Source organism: Dermochelys coriacea, chromosome 2, assembly GCF_009764565.3.
Source record: "Dermochelys coriacea isolate rDerCor1 chromosome 2, rDerCor1.pri.v4, whole genome shotgun sequence".
Lineage (NCBI taxonomy): Eukaryota > Metazoa > Chordata > Testudines > Dermochelyidae > Dermochelys > Dermochelys coriacea.
This window is the reverse complement of record NC_050069.1, coordinates 114,478,602-114,490,962: the sequence shown is the minus strand read 5'-3', so window position 1 is coordinate 114,490,962 and position 12,361 is coordinate 114,478,602. Positions and strand designations below refer to the sequence as shown.

General features: G+C 41.6%; 1 protein-coding gene across 10 annotated transcripts in view; it reads right to left on the bottom strand.

Annotated features, from left to right (window-relative positions):
* Positions 1 to 272: 272 nt before the first annotated feature.
* Positions 273 to 12,361, bottom strand: part of GFOD1 (glucose-fructose oxidoreductase domain containing 1) — a 113,863-nt gene continuing 101,774 nt past the window's right edge. For 9 of the 10 annotated variants that reach the window (XM_038390855.2, XM_043507013.1, XM_043507010.1 and 6 more), the window contains one exon: positions 273 to 6,638. In XM_038390855.2, coding sequence (XP_038246783.1) covers positions 5,719 to 6,638 — 920 coding nt within the window. In that variant the 3' untranslated portion in view covers positions 273 to 5,718. Of the gene's footprint in view, positions 6,639 to 9,241; positions 9,776 to 12,361 lie in introns of those variants that run through there. The other variant, XM_038390862.2, reaches the window with a different exon arrangement.

The window sequence follows — 12,361 nt, the reverse complement described above, 5'->3', positions numbered from 1 at the left end:
TTTTAAGCTTTAAAAAACCCAACAAGACATTACAGAGAGAAGCAATGGGCACCATTCATGAACCAGGCATAGCAGGGAGCTATTGTCTGTTCTAGCTGGGCAATGGGAATGTAATTTATTCAAACTCAGTGGCTTTTTACTCATGCAATTTTTTGCTTTGGGATTAGCTTCAAATCAGCAATTAGCCACCTGACCTACCCTGTGTTACACAGAGTGAAAGCAAAACTGATGAGGAAGCAAAAGATGCCTTTCTCAACAGATACCTGTCTTGATGGCCTGCAGTGGGATGAGAAAGAAGGTCCATATCAGTGGGCTTGATTGATGGTTAAAAAGAAAGAAGGCTGTGGGAAGGACTGTAAAACCATATAAACCATATGGTAAACGTGTTAATCCCTATTTTAGTGCTTCTAAAGATGATAGCTTAGCACTGCAGCATCAAAAGTGGAGAACCTGGATTATCTATAGCTAAATCCATGTAATCAACCAGAGTTCTTATACAGAACAATGGCAATATATGAGTGAAACACACTGGGCCAAAGTCAGACTCTGACAATACAAATCTATAGAATTGTACCTGTTTATACGAGGACTGAATCTGGCCCAATTAAAACTAATTTAGTGCTGATCTGGCCATGATGACTATTTTGATTTAGAGGCAACATTCTCTTCAAAAGAAGAGACAATTTAGGTTCCTTGTTAGCACAATCCTGGTCATTCTGTGTTTCAAATACTTGGCATCAGAGCAGCAGCAGCAAGAAAGAGACAGAGACAGTTCAGCTATGGATGGGTTCATGAATGCAGCCCTATGTACAGGCCTATCTATTTAAAATTCCTCCTTTCATGCAGGAAGGAAGTGGGGATTTTGGGGTGGGTGTTTTTGGACATCATTGTTATTTAATGGAATATACCTTGTAGGTTAAGAAATCCACAGCAAGGAGAGAATTTTAAGTGAACGGAACTAAAGATTATTCATTCATACTTCATCTACAAAGTTTACAGATTTTGCTTCCAATTTTAACAAGAACAAGAAAACCTGCTATTCTGCATAAGCCTGCCATCTCACAGCTAGTCCTAAATACCCAAAAGCCATCTTTAGAGGTCAAAGAGTTCAGTGTTGTGCTTTTCAGCTATTTAAGGCATACCACTTGCCCATCAAGGAGGTAAGAGTGGTAAGATAATGCATTAAATAGCTGCACAAAGCCCAAGGTCTGCTAGATGCTTTTAAACTCTTGTAGGTACAGAAATGAACAGTAAACAGATTACATTCAGTGTATTATACTTACAACAACATACAGAAGTCCAGGGCTAAAAACTTCCAGTGACAAGCATTGCTGTCAATAGTCATTTATGGATCTCTGCAAAGATGCAATGGAGATGATAAAAGAAAAGGAGTACTTGTGGCATCTTAGAGATTAACAAATTTATTTGAGCATAAGCTTTCATGAACTACAGCTCACTTCATCGGATGCTAAGTTTGTCTTTTGTTGTGAAATAAAATCAACTAAGAATAATGTTAATTTTTGTCAGAACAGTCATTTTTAGTTGTAAAAGGGTTTTTGCTATAGTTGTAAGGACATAAAAATAAATGGGATAATGCCAGAATTGAATAGTTTACGTGCCAGGACAATGTGGAGCAGAGATAGGGATACCCCTTCTCTTCTGTGGTCACTGTAATTCAAAAGCTATTGAAGAGATGAGAAAAAGAAAAATAAATTCAGTACAAAGTGGAGAGTGCCTCTGATTGCCCTAAGCCAGCTAGACAGGAATTTCTCATGCTTTCAGCCAAAGATTAAGATGAGTTCTGCCGAAACTCATGCTTAAGTCTGAGCTTGTCTGTGCATGCACTAACTCTATGCCATATAGGGATCCTGGGTAAGAACATATTATCTATACATAGGTATTTTCTAACTATATAGGTTGAATGCTACTAATCTAGCCATGTGCAGGATATGAGATAAGGGAAAGCCCAAAGCTTGAGGTTGCTAATATTGTTTAGGGTTTAACTGAGCCCTGCATTGGGGCACAGCTCCAGGGGAAGTTCTCAGAGGAATTTTGCCCTTGAGAAAACAGGACTCCTTCCTGAGCTCCCTGACACACAGGCGGAGTGCACCTGTTACACACATCCAGGAGATATAGTATACTTCACTTGCATGGCCAGCTTAATCTGCTAACTGGTGTATACAGGGCCATGGACCCACCTTCTCACCCACTTGGGGTATCTTGAAACTTATGGGGCACATGGAAGGACTGAAATTTTGCTTTGATGCTACACAGGGACATGAGGAGGGGCTGCCCTCCATTTACCTGGAGGTAAACAGTTCACTTGGAGACAAATCCAATTCCACATGAAGTCAATGGGAGTCTTTCTATTGAATTCACTGCAAGGCATAACCTGCCTCTTAATGAGGATTGCTTTGGCTCTCTGCCTCTTTGGTGGCAGATCACAATTTTTAATATCACATGTACACAAGTAACAAACGGCAAAGGAAAGAGCCTCTCCAACAGCAGCCCTAGAAAACAAGACTATCTTTGATTTAGCAAGTGCACAACGTTACTTCTGGGCTATTGTATATTAAATAGTAGCCTGGATTTGAATAACTGGGTCTGCACCAATTCTAGCAGGAGCTCAAATCTTGTGGCACTAGAGAAAGAGTAACATTAAAAGTGCTATTCCAAATATACTGGTAAAGTACCTGGGACTCTTTTAAATTAAATACTGTAAACCTTTTTTAACTATTGGCCAAATTCTTAAATGTGATGTGAACTCCAGGGGCCAGTTGCAGCATTCAGCTCAATGTACTTCAAACTGTCCCAAAAACATAATGAGGGTTTGATACTGCAAATCTAAATAGCCCTATTATAGAGTAATAATTTTATTGGAATATTATGACACATTCCACAAATAAACTAGTCACTTGTCCCTGTCATTCAGATGGCAGTTTAATATATTTACATCTGATGCTACCAAATCCTTGCCCAGACAGCAGTATTTCATCTCACTTTACATCCTGGAAAGTATGAAAACTTCATTCAATCCTGACTGCAAGCAGTCTCCAGTTGCCACTCCAGTTAGAGTTAAACTCTGCAAATTGCAGTATCCGAACCAATAAGGCTAAGGAGAGGAAGGGTGATGCACACCAACTGAAAGCTTTCAGCTCAGGGACAGAAAGATTGAATTCAATAGGACTCCGCATTCTGCCGCACTCTTCACTGCAGGAACAAGGCCCAGGATTCTAGCACTTATGCTTTCAGCCAGAACCATAAAACTGCAGATAGGCAAAAATGTTAAAAATATAGGTGGCAAAGATATTAAATTTTGTGTTCCACCTGGCATAATGGGGTCCTTGTCCACGACTGGAGCTCTGTAACCCTATCGCAATGCAAATAATAAATGAAGAGAAACTAAAAAATACTTTGGTTCAGATTTAATTCAGGTTTTTGGGCTACAGTTTGGGATGGTGTTTTCTTTTATCAGACTTGGATTGTCATATCTAGCTCCCTGCCATTGATTTTTCTGTTCCTTAGTCATCCACATTATCCTGCATCATGACTCTACCTTTGTCCTCAGTAAGGAGATTACACCATGCTGCATTAAAAAAAAATCAATATATGTCTCTTGAACCTCTCTGATTAATATCATTCTTTTGCTAAGAGAGATTTAGTTTTTGATCTGACTGTCCCTCTGTGGTGTGTGTGTGTGAGACAGCAGGTTTATTTAAATAAAGGAATAGTGTTGTATGCAACGATAATTATAATTCTGGTTATTTCCTATTTGCTTAATTGCTTAGCTGACAATTATTTTCCAAGGAATAATTTTAAACAACTGGAAAAAAAATACAAACTTGAGATCCTAGCAGGAGAAGCCCTGCATCCTTGCCCAAGGCCATAGCAGAAGCAGTAAACAACAGATACAATTGCTAGAGCTGGTCAAACAGTAATCATTCAATAGACTGATTCATTTCACAGTATTATTTAAACACATTTTATGACCTTTTTCCTCCATCATTCATGTTATTTATAGATCTCAGGGAAGAAGTCATGAAAGTTCACAAATATCTAGGATTTTACATATTTTTTCAAATAAAATTTGTACTTAACATTGGTCTCCCAGTTCAGTGAATGCAGCACTAAAGCCATGGCAGTCAAGAGAACAAGGTAATAAGGTAGGGGTCAGTAGCAGGATTCCTAATGGAACTTTAAGCACCCATAAAGATGACAGAGCTGTAAACATTTTTTTTAATTTAAAGAGTCATAATTTTTAAAATCTAAACAGTCAATTAGTATACTGACCTGGCATCCCTGAGAAAAAAGGTTCAAAATTTCTCTCTCAATCCTTATAGCAAACAGAAATCTTGTAAGAGGTTGTCCCCCATCAGATTAACCAAAACAAGTGGTTTGCTACAGTTTAAGACAAATGTAATTTTGCTTTGTATTCTTCTGGGGATTACATTTTGTTGTGTTATTTTTCATAGCTGCAGCCCCGATGCTGCAAACTCATGAACACATGAGTGGCTTAATGCATAAGAGGAGTGCCACAGAGCTTACCAGGACAGTTTACAAGCATCTGCATAAAATGTTTGCGAGAGCAGGGCCAAATATAGTAAAGACAAAGAGGATAACTAAACAAGAGACTACTTGTCTGTTCCTGCATTGGTGACAAAGGGAACAGTCAGCACAGTACCTGTGGCTGCTGACTTTAGGCAGGTAAGGAGATTTTTGCTTTTTTCCCTGCAAATCTATAAGAATTTTTCTCATTCGTTGTGGTTTTTCATTCAGACCCTCTATCATCAGGAGCTGAAAGCTTATGGGCCGAGCATTGTGGAACTTGGTGGCTGCTGCAGTTTTGTATATTCTCTGCCATAATTCAAGCCCGGCTCACTCAGAACTCAATCCCACGCTCACAGGAAAGTGTGTAAACCTGGCCCAAGTTTTGGCATGTAACAAATCCAAAATCAGAAGAGTGTCACGTGGCCTGGATGTTGCCGATGAGGTTTTCCACAACCCGTTTTTATGAGCACATCTTTACATCTAACATTGAAGTTTAACATGAACTTGTAGAATGCTTTCCCCCTCCCCCACACTTATATGAGCTGCTGTTGGAGACTGACTTGTTTACAAAAGCCACAATGTTCCCTACTTAATTACGTTAAAAACAAACAAACAAAAAAACAAAAACACACACCTCAGAATAAGCTATGAAAATTGAGCTGCCAAATTTGTCCAGGTCACGGGACACTTGGTCACAACAAGTCTTATTATTCTATACACTGGTTAGTAATGTAGTAGTATAGTGTGGTGTTGTCAGCTGGCATGGTGGGAACTCTTCACGTCAGATGTCACAGGAGACTTTCTGACATGACAGAGCCTTCACAGCCCTCTGGCAGAACAGGTAAGTCAAAAAGGATCTTCCTGAACTTTCACAGTAAACACAACTGTTTCCATGATATCTCGCTATCCAGCCAGTTAATACTGCTGCTAAACAGTTAACACAAGTTATTTATGTCAGCCCTTAAACAATTCTCATTTCCATCTATCTAGCTTAGGCATTTCTAATGCTCCCATCACCGTCGTATAGAGACACCAACTAGTTTAGTCAGTTTAAACATCAAATTTTCATTTCCCATGTTGTCAAACTTTTACATGTCCAAATCCTTATGCTGTCTGAATTATTCTTTAAGAGCTGTGTTATTTCCATTCCTTTCTAAGAGCTGAATGAAACTAACAGTACAGAGACATTCTGCTCCTACGCATGGCTTCACTGATCAGGTATGCAGGGCTCAGCTCTGGCTCTTCTGTCATGATTGCAATGTTCTGCCATTCCCCTAGTTGGTTTGACTTTTTAATGGTGTCCACTACGCACAAGGCATACAGGCAGTCATCGAAAGTCGCAGCCATGGTGAGGGGCCTCCCATCCCAGGTTCTCCTGTCATCCTGGTCCTCAAACGCTTGCCGGATGGCCTGCACCATCTTAATAGTACCCTGAAGGTATGGGGATGGGATATCACTGAAGGCCTTCTCAGGCAGTAAGGAGTTACTGACTGGCATAGAGTCCTTTAGAAGGAGTTCTCTTTGAGGAGATCTGTTGCTCTGCCCATACAGATCAGTGCCTATTACAATCAGTCGTCCAGTTGAACCTACCATAATAATATCTTGTTTGAATTCCCCGGGGACATTGAAGTTGAGGGTCACAGTGCAGCACACCCCGCCTTCAAGAACCATTTGAAACGTGCAAAAGTCATCACTGGTGATCTGACGTATTCCCTTGATGTGATCTGTCTGTTTCACAAAGGTCTTGAGCAACCCGTGGACTTTCACAGCCTTCTGGCTGGTGAGGAAGGTCAAGAGGTCGATGATATAGGTACCGACCGAGTGCAAACCCCCGCCCCCCATCAGGTCATCACAGCTCCAGTTGTACTTTTTGCCCAGCAGACTTCCGCTGTGCACCTGCACCTCGCACACCAGCAGCTCCCCCACATAGCCTTCCTGAATCAGCTGCTTCATCTTCACAAAGGCAGGCAGGAAGCGGAGAACATTCCCCATGATGCTCATGAGCTTGGGGTAATAATGGGCCGCAGACATCATCCTGAAGGCATCCAGAGGAGTTGCTGTTCGGTCACAGATGACATTTTTTCCAATGCCTGCAAAACAGTTAAAAAAAAAAAAGAGTGAGTGAGCTCAGGACATTTTAATGGGCAAATATTGATCAAGACCAACAAGAGACGTCCTGGAAAGAAGACAACATTTTGTGAACCAGTGGTACCATATGCACAAAAATCTCGCAGTCTATTCATAAGATATATTAGCTGACTGAGCACTGCAATGAAAACGAACCCCTTCTTGTTTTCAAAATTCATTCATGCCGAAAAGGGGGTATGAAAGTGAGACGTTAATCCAAGCCTTCCCTCATTCTTACTTGCAGAAGCGCATGGTAGAGGAGATCTTATGCCCATAGTAGCCCATACTAGGACACTGAAAATTCTGGGATTTTCTTCTGAGTGGACTCATTTCTCCATCCCCACCCTTCCTGTTTGATGGATTTTGTAGGGGAGGGAGGTGTATTGGATTGATGGATTATTTTGGGTGGGGGAGTGGGAAATAGTATTTTACCCACAGAACATCATGAATCATTCTGGCTGAGGTGCAAAATATTTGAGGGAGCCCCTTGTCAAGATGTTAGCAACATATCTAGGCTGTCAAAGATGACCTGTGATGTCTCAAAAGAGGTCAAACATGTAAGCATATAGCTGTGACGATCTGTCCTCCCACATTTCCTATATGTGCACATTGTTATATTGAACCTTTCATGAGGGTTCTGTTTTAACAAGCTACCTGGGTGTACTGAATGCAATGCAGGCTTTAATATCTAATAGTTGTTTTATTATGGACTTCTTCTTGATGACTTCTTTCTTCCTGTACATATACAAATGCAGTGCTGTCAAGCTAAAATTACACAAAAAGACCTGAAATAACTGGAGCATGCATTTTCCACTGAAATCATCCGATGAAGTGAGCTGTAGCTCATGAAAGCTTATGCTCAAATAAATTTGTTAGTCTCTAAGGTGCCACAAGGTGCCTCCTTTTCTTTTAGCATGCAGAAAGCAACTCAAAATGACAGCAGGGTAAATCATTTTGTACCATTCCAATTTGAGCATTAGTTACAAGTGACACCTGTTCCCAGACAAAAAAAGACTCAAAGTGTTGTATATATTACGGCTGTATCTGGGCTTTTCACATGGAAAGGAGGGTGAAAAGACCTGACAGTTCTTGAAGTCTTAATTCCATTTATAATAGCACAGATGGATTTTTATGTCCGATGAGCAATGGCAGAACTCCTATCACCTATCCGGCCCTGCATTATGTCCTGCCTTTGTCTACACAAAAGCCTGAGAGAAGGAAGGAAGGTCTTGTGGAGAAGAACTCTGGAGATGCATGTTCAGTTCTTGGCTCAGACTAAATGTGTGATCTCAGGAAAGCCATTTAATCTCTGTGTGACTCAGTCCCTTGTCTCTAAAACGGAGTATAGTACTTTTCTCCTTCATAGGGATGTTGTGAGGATACTTTCGTAAATGTTTATGAGGTGCTCAGATAGGACAGACAACCCCTTGGGGTCAAACTGGGAACACTCACATCAGTAACTAACTGCTCGCCAGTGGGGAGGAAGAAGGGTCACAATCTGGCCTTGACAATCAATTTATATACAATTTCTATTCAGTCTTTGTCTGCTACTTATTGGACCAATCAGAACTGGAGCTAGGGCTGTCACCACCGAAAAGGTAGTCAAAACTGGTAAATCATCTCCACAGGACTAAAGGCCCTGAAGGGAATGAACTCCCCCCACCATCACTTTTATATGGTTACTGACAAATAGACCTTGTTTACACTGGTGACAGCATGTAAGTTACATGTAGCCACACATTGCAGTGAAAAGCAGACTGTGTCCTCACTGGAGTGTGTAGCTACATGCATCAGTTAAAGGCTCTGGCAGTGGGAAAAGGGTCCAGTGGCAGGGAGCTGCCAGAGCCTTTCCCCACTGCCGGAGTCTTTCTCTGTGGCAGGGAAAGGCTCTGACAGTGGGACACTATGCTGCTCAAAATACCACTGGGGATGTGGGAGGTGCTGTTTGGGTAAGTGGAGAGCCATGTAAGGTTCTGGTGTGCCTTCACTCTATTCGCCTAAGTAGTGCCTCACCACCTGCACTGCTATTTATACCCATGCTAGGGGGAGCGTGTAATGTATGCACTTGACATGCTGCTGTAAGTGCAGACATAGCTAAAGACATATATAAACTTTTTTCAATTGTACTATATTTTACTGGATTCCCTTTCAAACAGCCATGGTTTTCTTTTCTACATTTCCTTTCTCATCTTTACAGATTAGCTATAGACTGGTGTCTAAGCTTTCTCCTTTATAGTCAGTCTTCTCCTGCTCCTGTGTAATCCCTTCAGTGATGCCACAGTGCAGGATGTGTTTGCATTCATCTTCCAGACCTATATGCCTTTAACAGATAATGTTCTGCTGTACCATTTGCTTCAGATACAGCTTGGTGATTATTTCAATGAGCCATTTTCTGTTACATGGATGCTTTACAGTGGGCCCTAGTTTGGACAATTAGCCATGAACACAGAGAAAATGTTGGGTGCAATTATATCTTAGGGTATCATCATGTGATGTGAGAACATGAGACTAATAATAAGAAATTGTAACGATTATTCCTAGACAGACAGTATTTCATAAGGATTACCTCTGCTTGCCACAGTTTTCTTTAAATCTTTGCTGGAAGAGAATAGGGGTGGTCAAATAGTCCCTGATACAGTCAAATCCCTCAATGAGAAATCCCCAGGGCCTCAATCGTGAGCTGATCTACACAATAGAAGAGAGTCCCCTGGGTTTAGTTCCTGTTCCAGTTTGATTCTCATCCTCCTCTCCCAACACTTGCTGCTCATTTTTTTTCTGTCCTCCACACCATCATTGATCACATAAAATATGCAACTATGTACACGTATGTACATGAGGGCAAGACTGCATTGTATTTGTAAATTCTTTGGAGCCCCAGGACAATTTTTACAATATGTGTGTAGAGTACCGACAACAACTGAGCCCTGATTGGGACCTCTTGGTGCTACCAATATACAAACAGACAACAACAAAATAAGATCAAGCACCCTATGGGCCCTGAGACACAGGGGCATTGCCTTTAGAATCAGTGGGAGTTAGGCCCACACATGGAGGGAAGAGCAGAACCGAGAGAGAGAGAGAGAGAAAGGGAAGGGGGAATGCTTCTTGCAGCATTTTGATCTGTTTTTGAAATCAGATTCTTTATTAATTAAAAAAGCCTCAAATGCAAATCTTGAGAGCTATTGCTTATTTATACATATCCTGATCCGCCTGCTATGCTCTACTCCAGCATACTGGGTCTCAAAAATACCGCCCAGGGGAGTTATTTCCTGTGGCCCACCATAGGTGCCGATTCCACTGGCAGCCAAGCTCCCCTCATCCCCCGCCCCTTCTTCCCCCCCCAAGTGCGCCACATCCCCGCTCCTCCACCTACCTCCCAGAACTTCCCACCACCAAACAGCTGTTTGGCAGTGCTTAGGACTTTCCAGGAGAGAGGGGGAGGAGTGGGGACAAGGCGTGCTCAGGGAAGGAGGCGGAGAAGAGGTGGGGCTGGGGCAGGGATTTGGGGAAGGGGCGGGGCTTCATGAATGTGAGGTATGAAGACAAGCAATGTGAGGTATGAAGTTCAGCATGTATGATTCTTTGCTGTGAGTAGTTGGGAAGAATGTTTGTTAAAAGTGGCAATGTATTTTGTACGAATAGTTACTTTAAAAAGTTCCTGCCATTACAGCTACATTGATAGACAGTTAGTGTAGATCATCATCAGTGTTATTGACCACATAAGGAATAGTTACAGGTGTTTATATTGTATTAAAAGCCCTCTTCACATTACAGTTCTTAAAAAGTTAATACATTGACTTTTAATAGCATACTATATTACTCTTCATTTTTTTCATTTTTGATTACACTTTTGTAACGTTGTATGAAAACGTTTCAGTGGTGTGGCCCTCGGGCCAATGTACTAGTCCTCATGTGGCCCTGGTGGTGATTTGAGTTTGAGATCCCTGCTCTACCCTGTCAGGGATTTGAACAGCCTTCTGCTTTGTGCCCAGATAGCTCTTATATTATCATCAGCAATGGTCTTTCGGGACGACGCTGTTCAGCATTTGACTCTATGCCAGTGGCTCTCAAACTATTTTTCTGGTGATCCCTTTCACATAGCAAGCCTCTGAGTATGACCCCCCCCTTATAAATTAAGAACACTTTTTTATATATTTAACACCATTATAAATGCTGGAGGCAAAGCGGGGTTTGTGGTGGAGGTTGACAGCTCGCGACCCCCCATGTAATAACCTCGTGACCCCCTGAGGGATCCTGACCCCCAGTTTGAGAACCCTGCTCTATGCGATACAAAGCTCTGTTCTCTCCCCAGCTGTAAATTTATAAGTAAGCTGCTACAATTGTTTTCTTGAAACAGGGAGAACATGAAAGGTTTGCACAAAACAGCTGATTTAGAACACTTTGACATGTTTGTGCAGACAGAATAAGAAACAGGGAGATCAAAATCCATCCTCTCCCCGCCACCCCCAGGTTTCCTTCTCCAAAGAAGGAATGAGCACCTTAGCTTTGAGCTGTGGGAATGAATCAGCTGCATGCTGACCAAAAGGCAGGGTTGAAGGAGAAACTCTTCTTTAAATATTGACAATCTCAAGAAAACATATGTGTTTCTGGCTGCAAGTTCCAAAATTGGATTCTTTAGGAATTAACCTAGATACAGTATTTACCTCCTGCTGCCCAGGCCTAGGGTCAAGGTCTAGACATGTCCACTGTTGGACAAGATACTTTTGAGAAACTGATTTAGCAAGGGAAATAACGGTCATTCTACTGGTCATTTAATCACTGCCTTTAACTGAGCTAAGCGCAGCTTTTCCTACAAACATCTTTCACAAGAGCAGCTCACTGTTGCAGATAGCAAGAGCCACATTAATGACAAAAAAGTTAAGGAAAACATAACAAGCTTATTTCAGCCAAAATAATAAGATATTTACCCACAGTGAGAAGCACTGGATTCAGATACATCTAACTGATATAAAACAATACGTATGTTGTGAATCTCAAAAGGACTGGCTCTTTTGCAGGTTCTTATCCTTGTCCCGGAGTTCTTAAATAAAATAATAATTTTACACAAGTATGGCTATCCAGAGTGCTCAATCCGACCCCATTCCTGAGTGCTCTACTCACCCCCTATTGCTGTATTACCTTCAAGGGGGGTGAGGGGAATTCACACTTTGTAATAAAATAACTTAGTTTGCAGAGCTTCCGTCACCATTTCTACCATCCTATCTTCAAAAGCCCCCCCACCCCCAGCTCATAAAGACTCTCTCTTTGACTGGTTTCAGAGTAGCAGCCATGTTAGTCTGTATTTGCAAAAAGAAAAGGAGGACTTGTGGCACCTTAGAGACTAACAAATTTATTTCAGCACAAGCTTTCATGAGCTACAGCTCACTTCATCGGATGCATTCAGTGGAAAATACAGTGGGGAGATTTATATAGAACATGAAACAATGTTAATATATAAAACAAAACCATCACTAATATTATCTCCGCTTGGCGTCCCTGTTAGCAAGCTCAGCAAAGGCCAAGAACTGAATGAGCTATGGAGACTGTACTAATTTTGAGAGTAAAATACACCCTTGAGCAAAGCCCTATGCACACACACCTTCCCTCCACCCCTCCTATGCACCACTTAGGTCCTATTCAATCCTTATTTTGGGCATGTAAGGTTTGTGCTGGCCCTCTGTACAAG